This window comes from Hyaena hyaena, unplaced genomic scaffold (assembly GCF_003009895.1).
Source record: "Hyaena hyaena isolate Hyena2069 unplaced genomic scaffold, ASM300989v1 scaffold_1537, whole genome shotgun sequence".
In the NCBI taxonomy this organism is placed as follows: domain Eukaryota; kingdom Metazoa; phylum Chordata; class Mammalia; order Carnivora; family Hyaenidae; genus Hyaena; species Hyaena hyaena.
The window spans coordinates 133,840-155,419 of record NW_024082156.1 but is presented as its reverse complement, the minus strand read 5'-3'; the positions used below and the strand labels follow the sequence as shown (position 1 = coordinate 155,419).

At 38.7% G+C, this 21,580-nt stretch overlaps 1 protein-coding gene across 4 annotated transcripts in view; it reads left to right on the top strand.

The window, feature by feature from the left end:
* Positions 1–20,970, top strand: part of PRRC2C (proline rich coiled-coil 2C) — a 95,741-nt gene extending 74,771 nt beyond the window's left edge. For 2 of the 4 annotated variants that reach the window (XM_039224031.1, XM_039224030.1), the window contains exons 24-35: positions 541–642; positions 4,231–4,432; positions 7,394–7,597; positions 9,240–9,352; positions 9,713–9,849; positions 12,700–12,931; positions 13,149–13,256; positions 14,289–14,507; positions 15,244–15,347; positions 15,739–15,865; positions 16,769–17,005; positions 19,020–20,970. In XM_039224031.1, the coding sequence (XP_039079962.1) occupies positions 541–642; positions 4,231–4,432; positions 7,394–7,597; positions 9,240–9,352; positions 9,713–9,849; positions 12,700–12,931; positions 13,149–13,256; positions 14,289–14,507; positions 15,244–15,347; positions 15,739–15,865; positions 16,769–17,005; positions 19,020–19,277 (2,043 nt within the window). In that variant the 3' untranslated portion in view covers positions 19,278–20,970. The remainder of the gene's footprint in view (positions 1–540; positions 643–4,230; positions 4,433–7,393; positions 7,598–9,239; positions 9,353–9,712; positions 9,850–12,699; positions 12,932–13,148; positions 13,257–14,288; positions 14,508–15,243; positions 15,348–15,738; positions 15,866–16,768; positions 17,006–19,019) is intronic. The other 2 variants (XM_039224033.1, XM_039224032.1) reach the window with 1 other exon arrangement.
* Positions 20,971–21,580: the final 610 nt, after the last annotated feature.

Below are 21,580 nucleotides of genomic sequence, written 5' to 3'. Positions count from 1 at the left end.
CTATGAAGCAGCATCACTTGGGAAGTTGTTTGAAATGCAAGATTTCAGGCCCTACTCATTCCAGCTGGCCAGAATCTGCATTTTAATAACATCCCCTGGTGATTAGTGTACACATTAAGATATGAGGTGGGCCGCCTGGGAGGCTCAGTTGGTTAAGCAGCCAACACTTGATTTCGGCTCAGGCCATGATTTACTGGTCATGGGATAGAGCCCTGCATCAGGCTGTGTGCTGACAGTGTGGTGCCTGCTTGGGATCCTCTCCCTCAAAATAAAGTAAAAAAAGCTTTAGCTGCCTTCGAGTGTATACCTTATATTTGGAACATATTCTTTTTCTGGAATTATATGCATTAAAAAAGCAGATAGTATTTCTCTAAGTTGTCCAAAATTATCAATTACTGCAGACACAGTGTAACTCTGAGTAATGAAATATGCCTGTTGGCTCTGATGAAAAATAAACACCCTTAAAGAGGACTTTAGTGTTATCTGTAATGGGGCTTTTGTAGCAACTTTGGTTATGATACGTGTTACCTCCCTTTTCAGGTGCCTCTGCCCAACACCCTGCCCCTGCCCAAGAGGGAGACTATCCAACAGAGCTCCAGCCTCACTTCAGCTCCTCCCACTACTTTCAGCCTCACCTTCAAGGTATGTACGACATCCTTCTCTAAAGGTCCTTGATGTGTTGCATGCAAGGGGACATAAGTTAAAAATATTCTTTTGGTATTTTTACTTGTTTAGTGTGGTAAGCAACAGTACTAAGCTGAGGAAATAGTTTTGTCAAATTATACCTTAAAATTGTAAAGCTGCTTTAACGTGAGGCCTGTTATGGTTGTGAATTTTGTGTTAAAAATATAGGAGAGCACTTAAATTACATGTTTGTACTGAGTGCCTCTTAGAGACCATAGGTTTTGGATATAGCAGTTGTGTACAGAACAAACCAGCTAGCTTGGTGTTCCTTTTTTTTTTTTTATCCTAAGTACCAGGATTGGAAAGACTGCTAATTTTTCTCTTTCCTGTAAATCATGTGAATTGAATGAATGCACTGTAATAATTAAGACTATTTTATGACAAGGTGATTGATTTATACAAGTGATTTGAAAATTTTGAATAAGAGGGCAAAAGAGATCATAGACAGTATACGTTATTTTTTTTAAAAATTTTTTTTTTTTAATGTTTTATTTATTTCTAGGAGAGAGAGAGACAGCGTGAGCAGGGGAGGGTCAGAGAGAGAGGGAGTCACAGACTCTGAAACAGGCTCCAGGCTCTGAGCTGGCAGTCAGCACAGAGCCCGACGCGGGGCTCGAACCCACAAACCGTGAGATCATGACCTAAGCGAAAGTCGGACGCTCAACCGACTAAGCCACCCAGGCGCCCCTATACGTTATTTTATATTAAGAAATTTAGGCTTGTTTTTTAACTCCCATAGTGTGTATAACTTGGAGCTGTGTCACTGATGGCTTTTTTATAGTTGAGTTATTTGAGAGAATTTAAAATCAGTTGTTCACTCAACTCCAGATCAGTTAGTTTTTTACAAAAGAACAGATGTGAAATTAAGTGAAGATTATTTATTAAAAAAATATATATATATATATTTTTTTAATTTCATTTTTGAGACAGAGCCAGACAGAGCATGAATTGGCGGGGGGTGGGGTTGGGGGGGGTGGCGGGACAGAAAGAGAGGGAGGGAGACACAGAATCTGAAACAGGCTCTGAGCTGTCAGCACAGAACCGGATGCTGGGCTCGAACCCATGAATCGGGAAATCATGACCTAAGCCAAAGTCGGACTCTTAACCGACTGAGCCACCCAGGCGCCCTATGTGAAGATTTTTTAAAGTGCATATGTTTATCCCATTTGTTTAGTTCTATAATTTGGGCAATTTTTTAACCTCTATAGCAGGGCCTCCTAATTCTGCATTGGTTGACAGCAGATCAGATCTTTGATGGTTTTCAGGAGAGGGGGAAACATGTTGACCAGTGTTCATTTCTAGAAGTTTGAGACTAAAATGTAATGAGACAACCATTCTGTCTTATGTCAGCCCCCATCTTTTCCCAGTCCTTTCTCCTTACTGCCACTCCCTGCTCAGCCTTTGTTTTTCCACTTGAAGGACTATCGCGGTCTGTGTTTTGTATGTCTTATGTGCAGTTTTGACTGTATGCAATTCAAAGCTAGTCTAACTTCACATAAGCAAATATATCATCATAAATTATTCTTTAGGCCAGTTAATTCTTCACAGAACGCATTCAACATTGCTTTTCACTTAATGTTTTTGACATTCTGAGAAGAAATGTACATTTAGAATTCAAATGAATCTAAATTAAATTTCATTAGCTTAAAACTTTCTCTAGTTTCTTTACTTCTGACATCCCTCTTTGAGTAATATATAAAGCATGGAAAAGTCCTATTACATGGATTTTATTGACAGTATATTTGTCAAGGGGAAAAATTAGTAGAATTAAAATAACTATACTGGTTAGAAAAGAATATAAATTTCCTTGCTGCTGAAGAAATGGAATGAAGCCAAATGTGTGTGGCCTGTGTATTATGTAAGTTTTATTAGCTGTAGTTTGTGTTCGCAATACGATTAAACTAGTATAAAAGGCATTGTGCTCTACAAAACTGCTTTAAGCCATAAAATCTCAGATAGTACAAACAAATTGCATTTTGACTAACATCCTAATTTTTTTGCCTCCTAAGACCCGTTTGTCCTAAAATTAAACACATTTGAAACTAGTAAGGTGATTGTGAGAAGAGTCAAGCCAACATGAAAGTGTGCCATGATTAGGTGTTATTGTGGAGGTATAGGTCACTTCAGAAGGGAAGTTAAATTATGTATAATGTGTGTTTTAACAGGAACACAGGGAAGACATGTAATGTTTCTCATTCTTGCATTAAAATAAAATTAGAAAATTTTTAAATGTTTTTTATTTATTTCTGAGAGAGAGAGACAGCATGAACAGGGGAGGGTCAGAGAGAGAGGGAGACACAGAATCTGAAGCAGGCTCTGAGCTAGCTGTCAGCTCAGAGCCCGACTCGGGGCTCGAACCCACGAATTGTGAGATCATGACCTGAGCCTAAGTCGGATGCTTAACCGACAGAGCCACCCAGGCGCCCCAGTTAGAAATTTTTTAAGTTGATATTTCAAAGACCTACAACTTGTTAACTCTGGTATTAAAAATTGTTACTTAACTTTGAGTAGTAGATCTAAAAACGTCACAATCTGTGTATCTGTTCCCTTCCTGTTGAGGATCTAGTCTAGTCTATGTCATCCAGTTCAGGATCCACAAGCCACATGTAGTTAGTAAGCTCTTCAGTGGGCTAGTCCAAGTTGAGGTGTGTGCTGTTGTTAAAACAGACACTGGATCTGAAATGTTAATATTTTTTAAAATTAAAACATGTCAGTTTGTGTGTTGATGTATAGGTTTTAATTTTATTGTAGATACGTTTGGTTGAATAAAAGATGTTATCAACCTGAGTATTACCTCTTTAGTTTTTCAAAATGTGGCTATTAGAAAATTTAAGATTCTACATATGGCTTGCACTTATTATATATCTATTCAACAGCACTGGTCTAGATAGATTAAAATGCAACCTGTTTACATTTTAAGAAACTAGAAAACTAGGAGACTAAAGCTTAATGCCCATACCACAAATTCTAACAGCAGCAATCAGTATCTGAAATGCTTGCTGAGGTCTGGATGTAAAACAAGACATATTTCTACCAAACACAAGCCTAAAATCTATCTGGTTATTTTGCATTTTAAAACACTGAACATAAAACAGCCAGACAAAATGCTTGTCATCTGCCATTTGAGAACAGCCTTATACAGAAGGAATGGGTATTTATGGAGGGCCTTTAGTGCATTTCCGTCTGGAGTCAGAGCCTTAGGTCAGTCCTAAGGGGCATGATATTTCTGTTTCCTTATTCACCTGGAGAGGTGGGGACACCTGTGAACAGGATACAGGAGCTGTGACTTTCTATTTCACCGACAAGCTCTCTTTAGAGATAGGATTACAGCCCACTGCCTCCCAAATAGAGTAAGAGAACAAATATAAAGGGGAAAGTGAAAGTTTTTTGAAAGCCTTAGGATCTTAATCTTTTCCTTTTTTTCAGGTTTTTTTTTTTGAAGATTATATTTGGAATTTAAATCTATGCACACGTGTGTATGTGTATTCTGCATTAGCCTTTTTTTTTTTTTTTTTTTGCTTTAAAAATATGTCCATTTTATTGCAGATGGAGTCTGCACGTAAGGCATGGGAGAATTCTCCAAACGTAAGGGAAAAGGGATCTCCAGTAACTTCCACAGCACCTCCAATCGCAAGTGGAGTCAGCAGTAGTGCCAGTGGGCCTAGCACCGCGAATTACAGTTCATTCTCAAGTGCATCAATGCCTCAGATTCCTGTCGCTTCAGTCACTCCCACAACATCACTGTCAGGTAGAAGGTTTTACACCTTTCCTTGAAATGTGTTAATCATTTCGAATTTCTTATGATCTTTTCCTATTTACTATCCCCAAAACTTAACTATTTTTAAAATCTGTAAGACTGCACAAGATCTAATTATTAGCTACTTTGTAAATTCTTCCTGCTCTTCTTATACCCTCCCATCTCAGCCCTCACAATTTGAGTTAATTTGGCAACTAGCTACTGACAGCTTCCTTGCTGGACCTTCTAACTGCCCCCATGCTCTCCCATGTTCCCTGCAACACTCCCTCTCCCCAGCATAGGTATTAGTAAGTAATTGGTGAAAAGATGTTTAACTTGATCCTCTAAATTTTTCTATAAAATTCACATTTTGATTTTTAGCTTTTTATCCTGTATATAGCTAATAGTCCAGTTCAGAAATAATAGTCACAAAGGCTGCAAATTTTTGTGATCTGTATCTACTTTGAAGTCACTGCTGGCCTAAGTCTATTGTGAGACATATATTTTGTGGTGAAGAGTTAGGGATAAAAAATCTCCAGTTTGTTATTTGACGAGATGATACCTAGTGGTTTTTGTTTTTTGTTTCATTTGATTTTAAGGAGAATGAGAGTCCATGAACACCTCAGGTTAGAAAGTGTTTTTTCTTTCATAAATTTTTCACTAGCATGTAATCCTATATCTTGTTTGAGGGCTTTACAATTCTTAAGTAATTACATTTCTAAAATGCTTGACTCAAGGAAAGTACACCCCTTTACCATGTTTCTTCTATTGAAAACAGAAATTTCATTTCAAGCTTTCCCACTATTCTGTAATGTTTTTTAAAGCAACAGAAGCTGCTTTCCAAAAGATATAAAATAAACCAGCACAGAATTTACTTTCTTTGGTTCTCATTTAGTTGATTGCACTACTGTTTTTCAATATTCTGGCATTCTGTACCAAAAGAATTGGTCTTTAGGACATACTACAGTTATTTTGATGTTATCTGGAATCAAAAGTATGTATTAAGACAAGCATAGAGATTCAAATCAAAGAGTATTCTATTTCTCTTCCCTTTTTAAGACCCTTTCAAGCATTCTCTGCCACGAATTTATAAGATATCTTCATTATGCTTACCATAGTCCCCAGTCATTTGGGTGGATAGGAGTTGGGGCTATAAAGCAACATGGAGGGGGAATATAGTAGGGAGATTAGGAAATAAAGGGACCGGGAAGGTTTGTACGGCTTTCTTTGGACCCAGCTTGAACAACCAAGGGATTAGGGACACTGACCCTCCCCTCCCCCATGCAGTTAAAAAACACACACACACACACACACACACAAAAACCCAGTATAACTTTTTCCCTGCGTATAACTTTTGACTCCTCCCCCTCCCCACCCAAATGAACTACTACTAACAGCCTACTATTGCCCAGAAGCCTTACTGATACCGTAAGTAGCCGATTAACACATATTTTGTGTGTTACATGTGTAAAATACATTTACAATCTGTACTGTAATTAATTGGAAAAAAAAAATCTATGCATTAGTGGATGGACCCACACAGTTCAAACCAGTGTTGTTCAAGGGTCAAGTGTACTCCTTTCCTCCAGGTCTGGTCCTCCCACACTCTCTTCGACTAACATAAATTTTTATACTTCCTGCCTAATTATCCTACTGCTAGAGACTCAGTGGAAGAACAAAAGATACCTTGATCTTTGTCCACTCTTAGAACATCATTTGAAGTCTGAAAATAATAATGATTACGTCTTACTTTTTGATCAAATACCAGTATTGTCATTCCTACAGTATTATAGTCATTAAAGCTCACTGATCTACAGAACTAATTGATCCTTCAAGTTCTTAAGATTTATAATTCTACTTATTTAGCAGAGAGAGAGAGGACTGACTGTAACCTTAAGTATATGCGACTTTTAAGGAGTGATTGTGATCTCTAAAGGCTCACATTACATTAATGATTATTAATGTACAGCACTTTGTTCTTCTATATTCCTTTTTTTTTATTTTTTTACTTCTGAGAAAGAGAGAGAGACAGCATGAACAGGGGAGGGTCAGAGATAGAGGGAGATACAGAATCTGAAAAAGGCTCCAGGCTCTGAGCTGGCTGTCAGCACAGAGCCCAACGCGGGGCTCGAACCCACGAACTGTGAGATCATGACCTGAGCTGAAGTCTGAGGCCCAACCCAGGCACCCCTGTTCTTCTATATTCTTATGTCTGTGCTTGACCTTAGTAGATGTTCATAAATATTCATAAATTAATGAAGTTCTTAAGATTAACCTCAAGGTATTTTGCTGGAAAGGAGAATAACTCTAACCTTTTGTTTACGTTACTTTTTAGGAGCTGTTGTGATCTCTTGAGGTGTATTTACATTCTTAATTATTTCTAAGGTGCAGCATTTCATCGTTCTGTCTTGTTACATTTAGCCTAGCCATAAATGAATAAAGCTCTTGACCCTCCTTTTCTTTGTGATGATTAAACGTTATTAGTTTGAGGCTAGACTATAACAACCTTATAGGCTCTTGGCCACCTTATTTCATGAGTTGTATTTTTTTTTTTAATGTTTTTTCTTTATTTCTGAGAGAGACCATATAAGCAGGGGAGGGTCAGAGAGAGAGGGAGACACAGAATCTGAAACAGGCTCCAGGCTCTGAGGTAGCTGTCAGCACAGAGCCCGATGCAGGGCTCGAACCCACGAACCGTGAGATCATGACCCGAGCCGAAGTCAGACACTTAAACCGACTGAGCCACCTAGACACCCTAATGAGTTGTATTTTGAAATTGACTTCTCTTTTTATTTTTTTGTAATATGTATTTCTCCAAATTTTATAGTCTTGTTTACAGTTGGTGATTGTTACTTAAGTACATAGGGAACATAAACATGAATTTGCCAGTTTCCAGATGGTGCTTGAGTTATTTTACAGTGAACGACAGTGGCACTTGAAAATATGCTATCTTTTCCCCTCTCCCATATATAGGAGCTGGTACATACACTACCTCTTCTTTGAGTACAAAATCTACAACCACATCAGACCCTCCTAATATTTGTAAGGTGAAACCCCAGCAATTACAGACAAGCAGCCTACCTTCTGCAAGTCATTTTTCACAATTAAGCTGCATGCCTTCACTTATTGCCCAGCAACAACAGAGTCCACAAGTCTATGTTTCTCAGTCTGCAGCAGGTAAGAGTTTTGGGATTGGGTATAGGGGATTTAGAAAATGAAGACTTTTTAAAAATGCTGATATTTTCTCTTTTTCAAATTTAAGTGTTTTTTTTTTTTTTAAAAGTTTATTTTGAGAGAGAGAATGGTGGGCAGGGTAGGAAGGGACAGAGAGAGAGTAGAATCCCAAGTGGGATTCTCACAAAACATGAGATCATGACCTGAGCTGAAATCAAGAGTTGGACTCTTAACCACTCAGCCACCAAGGCACCCCTCAAGTTTAAATATTTTTTGTCGGCTTTGCAAATTTGTTTCCTCATGTAATTCAATGTTATCTCTCCTTGGTAAGTATTCTGGGGCCCCTAGCAGTTTCTTTATATATATGTTACATATATATTAGACAGCTTTAGTGTCTAATAATTTGCAAAATAACTTACGCATTTGATGTTATTCCAGTCCGGTCATACATGTTTGTTATCTGAAACTTGACAAATTGATAATAAAATTCATGGGGAAGAGTAAACCTAAGATTAGCAAAAGAGAAAAAAAATAAATGAACACTGAGGCTATTTCTTGCCTTTCTATGCAAAGAAAGGTGTTTTCTGTGGGGAAAATATAAAGACTGATTTCTATAAGGGTCACAGGTATTATTAATAGTTTCTTAATTCATTGCTTGAGAGTATAGAAACTGAACCTAATCCTGGAAAAGTATCTCAGAATATTGTATACGTACATTTATACGTACATTTAAATGTAATAAAAGTTTTCGTACTTAAGAATCTTACATAAATTTCTCTATTAATCAGAAATATATGTATGAGAGTTTTTATTCATTTCAATATTGTTTATAATTGTGACAAATTAAAAACAATATGGGAACTTCTCTAGACCATATTATTACATAAAAACAGCAAATCACAAAATAGTTTCTATAATACATAGAAATCTGCTAAGAATCTATACCAAATTCTTACAGTTATTAAACATTACTTCCTTTCAACTATTTTATTAAAGTCCTTAATTAGGTACAAAATGAGTAGGTTTGCTGGTAAGCAGGTAGGTTCATTTTCACTTTTAGTAGATCATGTCAAATTTTACTGGTTTATACACCATTGACAGTATTAGAGTATCTGTTTTTCCATATCTTCACAGGTACAGTTGACCCCTAGAATAGTGTGAGGGTTAGGGATGCTGACGCCCCACACAGTCAGAAATCCACACATAACTTTGGAGTCCCCCAAATTTAACTAAAAGGAGCCTGCTGTTGATTAGAGCTTACTGATAACATAAACCGCGCATTAACACATGTTTTGGATGTTTATATGTATCACGTACTGTATTCTTAAAGTAGAGAAAAAGTATTACCAAGAAAATCATAAGGAGAGGAAAATACAGTACTGTATGGAATTATTCGAAAAAAATCTGCATGGTTCAAACAAATGTTTTTCAAGGGTCCACTGTATAGAGGTTTGTTGTTTTAATTTGCATATGCCTGTCTGCCAGAAGTTTTGCCTCTTTCCACATTTCCAGGTGTTCCTTGGCTGTAATAATTTTCAGAAGACTCATTTAATTTGAAATCTGCTTCAAAATTTGGTTTTTAGTTAACTGTTTGGAAAATTCTGACATTCACTTACTACTGCTTGTTTTTCCTGGTGATCTATAGCTCAAATCCCTGCTTTCTATATGGACACGAGTCATTTATTCAACACCCAGCATGCACGGTTAGCCCCACCATCCTTGGCGCAGCAACAAGGATTTCAGCCAGGCCTTTCCCAGGTAAGGGCCACAGGCATCTCATCCTGTGCCTTGTGGCCGCTAATGAAGTAATCGGTGCTCTGGGCTACAGATAATAGGCTCTTTGAAGTGAAAATCTTCTATTGACAGTCCACCATTACCTTGCTATGTACTGGCCAAAATTTTCACACTTTCCCCAAATTTGCCAAAGCTTAGTGATTAACTGTAGAATAAGTAATGTATTAAAAGGAACATTTAAATGTTTATATTTAGTTTTGTTTGAGAAGGGAGCTGATATGCATGGCATTGTCTTGTATTCTTTTCATATCCCAAATGTTTATTTTCCCAAGTGTTGTAACTTGTGCATATGGGGCTCACGTATTGTTTTCCATTGCATTGCAGCCAGCCTCAGTTCAGCAGATCCCCATCCCGATTTACGCACCGCTGCAAGGGCAGCACCAGGCCCAGCTGAGCCTCGGGGCTGGACCTGCTGTTTCCCAGACTCAGGAGCTGTTCACTTCCTCTCTTCAGCCGTACAGGTGCATGTCTTTGGAACTGCTATGCGTCATGCTGTATCCCTGCTGCTCCTTCCTTCCCCCTCCCTGAAGTTAGGATGGCCCTGTTATAAAATTATGCTAAATGATTTTATGGCATGACACTCAGCCTCTGGTAATTTCAGTCAAGACTTTATTGAACAAAGTCAGACCTCACACCTTCCTGAAGACGAAGGTAACAACAATCCCAGAACAATTAGAAATCTCAGAAAATAGCTACTAACAGACCTAAAATGATTCTGTGCCATCGCGCTGCAACAACTAGAAACCCAAGCCTGCTGTAGGGTGTGAGCTGACACCTGGCAGGTAACTAGACTGTGTAAGGGGGCAGGCTTCGGGATGGAATGTAATAAAAGAGAGAGGAGTAGATTAGTATCAAAGAACAGAAGCAGTGGTGATAATGGAGACAAATGTAGAAGAAACTGGCCTTTTGATTAAGGAAACCTTTTAATTTGTACTAGCTGCTTGAAACATTGAAAAGTTTGCATCTACTTTCTAGCTGTGCAGAGTTCAGTGATGAGTGATGTCTTCTGTATCTGTGGAAGGTGGAGTAGCAGTGTACTGACGTTGTGTTTGTAGTCCTCATTTTAACACCTATCCTGGAAGATAGATGTTCTTCTTAAGACCAAGGCTGTTCAGTAGAAATATGTAAGCTGTGTATGTCAATGTGGCTCATGACAGCTGTATTGGAAGGCACAGCTTTAGACTTTGAAAGCACTTGTTTGTATCCCTATGTCATTCTGCTACTTCTTGCTCTCAACCTAATCAGCAGTGTTTATTAATATGGAATCCCTGAATTAACTTCTGCCAAGACAAAGCCTTTTATAACAGCATGCTTATGTTTTTCCCGTTTTATATGTGAAACATAGACCTTTTTTTTTTTTTTTTTTTTTAATTATTTTTGAGAGAAAGACAGTGTAAACAGGGGAGGGACAGAGTCAGAGAGGGAAACACAGAATCCAGAGCAGGCTCCAGGCTCTGAGCTATCAGCACAGAGCCTGACACAGGACTTAAACTCACAAACCATGAGATCATGCATGACCTGAGCCAAAGTCGGACATTTAACCAGCTGAGCCACCCAGGCGCCCTGAAACATAGACCTTCTAAAGATTGGTTGTGACTCCAGGCTAGCATTCCTGCCTCATGGCTTTTGTTTCTGCCACATATGTCAATTTTATAAAATATAATATTATTCATGGATAATACTGTCTTTAATCTACTACTTTGATCTAGTTGCTTACTCTTTATCTTAGTATTTTTAAAAATACAGTTAGAAGGCCCCCATCCCAGAAGTAAGAGGGTAATCTCAAGCTAGATTTCAGCATTGTTTTTTTAAACCATTCAAATAGGCAATACAGTATTGTTAACTATAGTTACCATCCTGTACATTACATCCTCATGACTTATTTTTATAAAATTCTTTTTTTCTTAATGTTTGTTTATTTTTGAGAGAGAGAGAGAGAGAGAGAAAGAGAACAAGCAGGGGAGAGGCAGACAGAGAGGGGGAGACACAGAACTGGAAGCACGCTCCAGGTTCTGAGACATCAACACATAGCCCAATGCAGGGGTTGAACTCAAAAACCACAAGACCTGAGCTGAAGGGGGACGCCTGAACAACTGAGCCACCTAGACTTACCCCTCCCCCCGCCATAGCTTAGTTTATAAGTAGCAGTTTGCACCCTTTGGCCATAATACTGTGTTGGGTATTTTAAAGTTGCTGAGGGGCAGCTCATTTGGGTGCTGAGTGTCCTGGGTGACTCAGTTGGTTAAGCGTCACACTTCGGCTCAGGTCATGATCACATGGTTTATGAGTTCAAGCCCCGCATCGGGTTCTGTACTGTCAGCTCAGAGCCAAGAGCCTGCCTCAGATTCTTTGTCCTTCTCTCTCTGCCCCTTCCTCACTTGCACTGTCTCTCTCTCTCTCTCTCTCCCTCAAAAAAAAAAAAGAAATATAAACATTTCTTAAAAATTAAAAAAATAAAGTTGAGAGGGTTGCCTGAGTGGCTCAGTTGGTTAAGTGTCTGAGTCTTGATTTCAGCCCAGGTCTTGACCTCATGGTTTGTGGGATTAAGCCCCAAGTTGGGCTCTGCCAAGTGCAAAGCCTTCTTGGGATTCTCTCTCCCTCTCTCTCTCTGCCCTTCCCTTGCTCGTGCACACACATGTTCTCAAGCATTGAAAAATAAAGCTGCTGGGACTGTAGATCTGGAAAGTTCTTATCAGAAGAAAGAAGTTTTTGTAACTACATATATGTATGGTGACAGATGTTAACTAGACTTACTGTGGTGATCATTTCATGATCCATACAAATACTGAATCATAATGTATACACCTGAAACTAATACAGTGTTACATGTCCATTTTACCCCAGTAAAAATAAAACCAAAACTTTGTTGGTAATCCTGAATAACTATTCTGCGTCATCCCATAGAAGTCTTGAGATCTCTTACAAGAAACATATATATAAGGGGAAGTAGGGAAATATAAATCATAAAAGTCCACTATTAGTGCTGTAAATTTGAATAGAGTATCCATACCAAAGAGAAAATCAGATCTGCTTCTGAGCTTGCTAGTGAACACATGGAAAGAGAATCCTTCTCATTGTTCAGGAGAAAATCTTACTGGTTTCTCAGGTAAAGCAAGCCTTTTCCTAGAACTTTGTTGTGTACAGGACTCTAAATGGCATAGGTGCTTAAGACACTATCTGCATTCTCTCTCTTTTCTTAATTGTGCTACTTAGAGTGTTTGGTCATTTGGGATACCCATTCTTAAGACCCCCAGATTCCAAAATAGAATTCACTTACTAACCCAAGTCTTCTCTCTTCAATACCTATGTAGATCTCAGCCAGCTTTTATGCAGAGCAGTCTGTCACAACCATCTGTGGTCCTTTCTGGTACTGCCATCCACAACTTTCCAGCTGTGCAACACCAGGAACTGGCAAAGGCACAGTCAGGTCTTGCCTTTCAGCAAACCTCAAATACACAACCTATTCCTATCTTGTATGAGCATCAGCTGGGTCAGGCTTCAGGACTAGGAGGTTCCCAGCTGATTGATACACATCTTCTCCAGGTAAGCCCAGCCACACTCTTACACTGTCATTGTGTTTCTGTGTAGCAGATTATTTAAGCAAACTGTTTTTAAAGAAAAAATTTTAAAAGACTTAAGGGGGGGAAAAAAAGCTCTTTTTACCTAATACAAAAATTGTTAGAAATGGCTTTGAAGCATTTGATGTCTGAATTGGGAATTTTTCAATCTTACTGCTGTCTTCCTACAAAATTTCTTCTAGGCTAGAGCAAATCTTACTCAGGCTTCAAATCTTTATTCTGGACAAGTACAACAGCCTGGCCAGACAAATTTTTATAACACTGCCCAGTCACCCAGTGCTCTCCAGCAGGTAAACTATGGCATGGTAAATTTCCTCAATTTTCTTCATTATTTTATTACTTTTACTGCTTTTGTTGTTGCTTGGCAGTTTTTAAATAGAACCAAGGTGGGGAGATGGTCCAGTGGTTTTCAGACTTTTCTCTGAGGTTTCCTAGAATTCCATGGGGTCTGCTGGACGTGGACCACAGTCAGTCCCACAGCATCCCTCTCCACAGCCCCATGAAAGTCAGTTCCGCTGTTTCCCTTTTTGTTTTAAACGAGTTTCCATGTAATCATTTATTTTAAAAAGGATTCCATGAATATAAAAGTCTGAAAACCATTATTCAGGATATACAGTTACATATAATTGTGAGAGGTGCTTTAACCATTTATGCTAGAGACGAAAGAAGACTCTAAAGATGTCATACTGAGAGCAGTGTGGCAGAGTATGACAGTGTAGATGACAGACATGTCCTGTCTCTTAGCAATGTCATATTAATCTACACTTAATCTTTAAAAGTTCATGGAGGACTAAAGGAGAAAGGCAGACCATTAGTCATTTTCACATAACTAATTTTGGTAGCTTTTTGAAGGGTGGAAGTGTATAAATATATTTATGACCTTATTGACATTGAAATTAAATACTGTTTGTATGAAAACTGAAAGATTATTTTTCTTGTCAAAGCTAATTTTGTCCAGACCTGAAAACAATATAGAAATGTCCATTTGGAAAGTGGTAACAACACTAATTTCTTGGGTTGTATCCCATGATTTTATTGTATTATGTGATTGCGAAACATGTACCATGGATTAATTCAAAGATAGTCATAATGATTTTGGTTATATTGTCTGCAGTACTAATCTGTTTTATTGTTGCACCTTTAGTAAAAGAATGGAGATAGTCACTAAGCAAAAGATTATATGTGAAAATACATGAACAGATTGTTGTATTCTGTTTGAGATGTTACCCAGAAGTTTATGAAGGGATACATATGTAGTTATTGGGATGTGCATACAGTAGGTATAAGTAAATTGCTGCAGTTATTGTTGGCTTATTTTCTAGGTTACAGTACCTTTACCAGCATCTCAGCTTTCATTGCCTAATTTTGGATCTACGGGGCAACCTTTAATTGCTCTGCCTCAGACTCTTCAGCCCCCATTACAGCATACCACCCCACAGGCCCAAGCCCAGAGCCTGAGTCGTCCTGCACAAGTAAGCCAGCCTTTTAGAGGATTAATCCCTGCTGGAACACAGCATAGCATGATCGCAACCACAGGAAAAGTAAGTGAAGAGAAATTGACACTGTTTCTTTGAGAATTTAAGGCCACGTGTTTAGATATATGCATCTGTATAGTTTATAAAAATAAAATGCATCAATTCTTTTTTTAAATCTTTTATTGTTTATTTTTGAGAGAAAGAGGCAGAGAGAGAGGGAGACACAGAATCTGATACCAGCTTCCAGGAAGTCTCAATCCCCAGTATACTTTTTTAAAACATTTATTTATTTATTTATTTATTTATTTATTTATTTATTTATTTATAGAGATCAGGAGAGAGCATGAGTGGGGGAGGGCAGAGGGCCAGGAAAAAGGAGAGAATCTCAAGCAGGCTCTGCTGTCAGTGCAGAGCCCAATAGAAGGCTCAATCCCACAAACTGAGATTGTGACCTGAGCCGAAGTCACTCAACTGATTGAGTCACCCAGGTGCCCCTCAAAACCCTGTATACTTTTTAAAATCTATTTGCTTTTATTGTGTCGGCTTCATAAGGTTTTTGCCTAATAACAAAGAATCCACGAATTTTTTGAGAGAATTGGGTTTATACACTCTCCTAAGACTTTTCATCCATAAATTTGGCCTTGATAATTCCATGGTATTTGCAACTTAATTATAGGATTTGTGTACAGAAGTTTCTTTGCCTATTCCTGTATTAAGTCTTCGTGTATTGAACACTAAACACAGCATTTAGCTTATGGAATTCCCGAAATGCTGAGTTCATTCTATGCTTTTTTTTTTTCAGATGTCTGAAATGGAACTGAAAGCCTTTGGAAGTGGCATTGATATGAAACCAGGCACACCTCCAATCAGCGGTAGAAGCACCACACCAACATCTAGTCCCTTCCGGTAAAATTGGCATTTGAATTTTGAAATAACTAAGCACGATTTGTTAGATGCTTACTTACTATGTCACCAGACCTGTGGTAAGCACAAGACAGTCTGATGGTTTTATTTAAAATGTTAGGCTCCTAAATTCTTAAAAATGTACTTGTTAAACTGTATTTTTAAGATTTTTTTTTTTTTTTTTTTAAATACAGGGCCTATCTAGCTAGTTTTCTTTCTCACCTCTGCCCCTTCCAGTGTCTCCACTGCCATAATACAATATTCGGTAACTCACCTCTGTAAATTTTCATCAGCGACCACATAGGAAGAATCTACCAAGGGCAATGACTCTAAAACTCTAACAGCATTATTTATTTGGCACTACTGTACTGACCAGTGATGGCTTTTTTCCAAGGGCTACTTCCACAAGTCCGAACAGCCAGTCCAGCAAAATGAACAGCATTGTCTATCAGAAGCAGTTCCAGTCAGCCCCTGCCACTGTGAGAATGACACAACCATTTCCTACACAGTTTGCACCCCAGGTGGGCAGATATGAGTGAGAAATGAGTATTATTTCCTTGCAAATGATTGCTAATCTGGCTAATTCTCTGATTTCATAATCTTGCCATATTGTAAGTAGTTTAGAAACATTTTTAATGAGAGACAGTTGCTTATTTAACAGTAAGTTTGTGACCTGTGTTCTCTGCAATTTTTAGCTAGATACAGGTAGTATCCACAGAGTTCTGAAGCAGACAAGAGAAATAGTCAAAAGATTCCCCACACAGCTCTGATAATTTATTTTGGTCCCATTTCTTTTATCTTTTTTGAAGAAGTTGACTTTTCAGAGAAGGGTCCCAGTGCTTAAAGTTTTCTAGGCTTAAAGGTTTTTTGTTGTTGTTTTGTTGTTGTTGTTTTTTAATATAACTATGTGCAGTTGGGGTAAAATTTCCAAAAGACGTTTTAATATATGTGTAAAAACGTTGGCTTCTCTTCCCATTGCTGATTGTATGGAAAGACTAACTAAAATTGATAGTAATCTCACAAACTAGCATTTGTTCCTAAGAAAACACTATTTGTTGAATTGGTATCATTTTTACTTATCTTCAGATTATGTTTGGTATAAGTGTGTGCCTTTTCTGCAGTTATATCTTTTTAAAAAGATTATCATATTTTATAGCTTTTCTACCTCCCCGTCAGAATTTGTAGCTGAAATGCTAGAGTCCACTGACGTGCCACAGCATGCTTTGCCAGTTTTCTGTTAGATTCTCCAGGCATGGCCTGTTCTTCTTGGCCCTGCAATAGAATGGCACAGATCCATGCACTTCCTTTCACTGGCAGAATGGGCACAGATTTACTCTGAGATAAGCCAACCCGGTCTAGTTGGCAAAAAAAAAAATTTTTTTTTTTAACAGTTCAATGTTGTATGTTTTGTTTTTTTCACTCAGATTCTCTCTCAGCCTAACCTGGTCCCTCCATTGGTAAGAGCCCCACATACTAACACCTTCCCAGCGCCTGTTCAGAGGCCACCAATGGCACTGGCCAGTCAGATGCCTCCTCCGCTGACCACAGGCCTCATGAGCCATGCTCGTTTGCCACATGTAGCCAGGGGCCCTTGTGGATCACTCTCTGGAGTCAGAGGTAATCAGGCCCAGGCTGCGTTGAAGGCTGAACAAGACATGAAGGTTAGTACAGTGTTAACGGCCACCAGAGCAAGAATCTGTCTCTGAACCATGTCTTAAGATGCCTCTGGACCATAACCACATATCCAGGCATTCATTGTCTTAGCAGACTTAACCAAGCTAACTGCTTTTATTTGTTCCTGGTTTTTGTTTTTGTTTTTTCTTTTTTTCCCCATCCCTATTCTCCCCACTTTTTTGGTTTTTTTCCCTCCCCCTCCCCCTTTTTTTTTTTTTTGCAACTATAGTTAGCAAACAAGTTAATGTTTTAAACTCTGGCAAAATAAATCACTTATACATACTTGAGGGAGAGCTGAGTGTAGCTGCTACATTTTTTGGAAGAGCAACAAAGTGATATGGATTATTATAGGCTTCCCCGTTTTTTAAATTTTTTCTTTGTTTTTCTTTTTTTCTCCTTTTCCCCCTCCCCAAACTTAAGATATAAATCATGGTTATGTGAAAACTCTGGAGTGGGTAAGAGACATTACCTGTCTTGATTTTTCTTCCTTCATGAGTCATCCAAGTAGTTTTCTTTTCAAGCTGTTTCCATGCCCATTTTTTTGCTCGTCACCTAAGTTGGCCCGTCCCACAGGAGATGGTGCTATAGATGAAGGACTGGGACAAGCACTTTGGGATCCTTCACGATCAAAGACACTGATAACGTGATGTTTTCTGATGCAGAAGAGTGCCTTTAGGAGTCTGTGTGGGGACAGTTTTTCTAGCGTAAACTGTACCTGTCTGCCTGTACAACCAGCAGAATCCATTGATTTATGTATTTACATAGACTTGACTTTAGAGGGCTGAGTAATTTTGCCTATTTTGTCACACTGTGTGTGTGTGTGTGTGTGTATCATGTCAGTAAAGTAAAGCTTACTGCTTTCAAAGAGGGCAGTGTCTGTAGCCATGCTTCACTCTGAATTAGAGACATGTTCATGACAAGTCTCTTTGAAAATTTGGTTGACTGGCTAGTTTTCTGCATTAATATCCCTCATTTCTCATCCTGAGTAATCCAATTTAAAGACTTCTCTTAACTTCTTGTTAAATATTATCGACTTTTATTAAGGCTGTGTGCCTAGGATTTCCATCTGTTCATAACTATTAAAAATACTTGTATGTGTATAAATCTGGAAACGATTTGGCCATGGTTTCCACTTGTACTTCTGTCTGCTTGGCATTTGATTTTTCATATACATTCCCATGTTGGAAATGACATTAGAGCTTATAACAGGGTGGGAGGGGTGGGTAAAAATTTCTTGAAATTGCTTTAGATCTTTGACTAGTACAGGTTTCCTCTAGAACATGAAGGGCTTTTTTGTTCTATGTAAGAGATACAGAAACTTAAGTTTTAATTGTGCACGTTATAGTGGTATAATTTACAGAGTGACTGACGTAAGTATATTCTCCAGGGCAGTAAAAGTAGGAGATTATTTGACCAGCTCAGAATGTGGTAGGAGCTATCAGAACTTAGTGATCGAGTGAAGTTGTAGTTACTAATTTCTGACGCTCTTCCCCTGCAGAAGAGAGCTGTGGGAAGAGGACTCAGCCACAAGACATTTGGTCCTAGGTGTTGGTAATGCCACAATATAAGTGCTTCCTTTTCGTTTTATTGTAGACCACATATTGATAACTAGAAGTTTTAAGTGTTACATATATATGTTTTCAAATTTGCAAGCAGCCTCCCTAAAACAGAATTTGAAATTAATAAGATTTGTTCCGGAAAAGATACAGAGCAACAGCGATTTCTATCTTACTATCTTATAAGAGGGCAAACTTGGAAAAGGTGGTGGGAGGTGGTTCTGTTGTTTCCAATTGCTTAAAAAAAAAAATCACATGGAATGATTGCAAAGATAGGAAGAAATCTGTCTGTTAAAAGCTGAAAGATCATTGAGGTACTTTGGTTTCGGGCCAGACCAGCAAGGGGAAGACTGATTTGTGGTCGGTACGAGAGTGTGAACTGAGACTGATTGATGGGCTTTGGTGGCGCTGCGGCATTTTCAGTTGTCGTTTCTTATTTTTTAAGGCAAAGCAGAGAGCAGAGGTTCTTCAGTCCACGCAACGGTTCTTCTCTGAACAACAACAGAGCAAACAGATAGGAGGCAAAGCCCAGAAAGTGGACAGTGATTCCAGTAAACCTCCTGAAACCCTGGCCGACCCCCCTGGTGTCTGTCAGGAAAAAGTAGAAGAAAAGCCACCCCCTGCACCCACCATAGCCACCAAACCTGTTAGAACTGGACCAATCAAGCCTCAGGCGATCAAAACGGAAGAAACAAAATCTTAAAGGCTGTGGTTTATTGCAGGGGCTGGGGGAGGGGAGAGGGGAAAGAGGGAGAATTTAAGTCAGATAATGCCAGCAGCCAAAGGGGTAAAATGGTCTGTGACATTATTCTGTCCAGAGGTGTTGGAGGTCCACGGGGGGACATAGGAGCAATTTACACTGACACACAGCTGCTGCGCCAGGAAAGTGAGGCTTGGCCAGCTCGCACCTGCTATGTGACATGAACTCTGTTGATGGCCAAGCATTCTCAGTCTGAATCTATGTACAGATCTGTGCACACATCCTGTTGAGTGCGCAGAATTTAGAATTGACATCCTTATGGTTAGATGAAACACCAGAAATAGAGGAAAATAACCCTGTGGAGGAATAGCTGATGCTGAACAGTGGTGATTCCAGCTAGGACTTCAGGTGTGGTCTCTTTGCTCCCTTATGTTCTTTGGGTATGGATATAGCATTTATGGGCTTGGTGGTCAAGAACCGAAGGTAACTGGTGCTGGATAGAGGAGCCTTATTTTTTATTATGGCAGCTTGCTATTTTTGTAACCTTGTGATTGAGTTGAACACAATCAAAGTACAGTAACTGATCTCCCCTTCTTCCTGGATGAGTGAGCGGATGATGAATTGTTGATGTCCACACCCTAGGAATTACCCAGGTGGGCAGGGTTTGGTTAACTGCTTCTGTTTGAAATGATGGCTGTGTTTTGGTTGTGGCCCGAGGCTTTGAAGTGCTATTTGGAGTCTCCTTTCTTCCGTGGAGTTCTTACCATTCAAACATGACAGATTGGATAAAGTACTAGTTAGGTTGAGTCTGGCTTGCCTCCACTCTGCCATCTTTGTATGAATCCAATGGGGTTTGTTGGTTTTTGGGTTTGTTTTTTTTTTTTTACGGTTTTTAGCTGATATTCATCAAGAGCAGTGCATACCTAGAACTGTGCCCTTAATGACAGGAATCTGAGAAGGTGCATTTCTTTACCAGAGCTGTGTCGTACTATCCTTTGGGCCCTCTGCTGGAAGAGTAGAATCAAGTCTCAAATAATGCCTTTTTAATTGTATCCTGTAGTATTATAGATGTAGGACAGTACTGTATCATACCTCTGTGAATGTAAAATACCTTGTACCTGCTTTATGATACATAACAGTGACCGTGCTTTCTCAGAGCTGTTTTTAATGACGTTATTCTAGAATGTTTTCTTTCCAGATGATGATTGAGAAGCTAATAAAAAAAAAAAATGGTGCCAGGTACCACCACAGTAACAGAACTTTGCTGTTTTCTGGGGTTTTGTTTTTTTACCTTTCCCCCCCTTTTTTATTAATGGAGTGTGCTGATGTCTCTATAATTTTGTTCAGATGACCGCAGAACCTGGAAAAGCTGTTGCTGCTATTGATGCATAACATACTGCTATTGGTCCTTTTATATAAATACATAAATAAATATATATATATACATACATATACATATATATATAAATAATTTGGATTTTTGGAAACCTTAGCTGTGCTGTCAACTTTGGAAAAAGTACCCCAGTCGTACCGTGTTGGGTTGGCATTGTACAGAAATTAACAGCCATATTGGTCTAGAAATGTTAAACACAATTTTTTCCACTTGTACAGGGGTGACGCGTTGTATTAAATGTGTAAGGTCTTATCTACATGGGTTTGATTACAGAAACTAATAAAGTATTCTCTAAATAATGAACCTTAGAACTTCTGATCCATTTCTAAAATTTGGAGCAAGAAGATCTGGCGTGTACCAAAAATAGTGATCAAGAGTATGTTACGCTCTAGGAAGAGATTCTCATCCAAAGACTTGATTCTGCTTTTTTAAGGATGATAAAGCTTATTCAGTCAAAGTATAAATGTTGTCATGGAAAAGAATAGCCATGGCCTCTGTTCCCAGGGTAGCCATACCCCTGTTGAAAACAAGTCTGTCCAAGAAGAGGAGAGAGATCTTTGTGAATGATGTGAAGTGCAGAACGTAGGAAAAATAGTTTCACTTTTCTTCTGGGCAGAAATTGAATGACCCAAAATAGATATTGGTACTTAATGTTTGCATTTTTCATATTTTTCCTAGCACATTCATAGCCGTCATCACCCACACAAGTAGCTTGTAAGAGATTTGTTTTATCATTTACTCATTTTTAACCTGAAGTGCTAAGGGATTTTAATTGCCTACAATCCCTTATCCAGAACACAAGCTTTCGGAGAACCAATAATTAAATCACTGATCACCCGCATGCCTTGTTTACTCGTGGATACTGTGATTCTTAAACACTTAGAATTCTCAAACACTTAGCTCAAGTACTGTA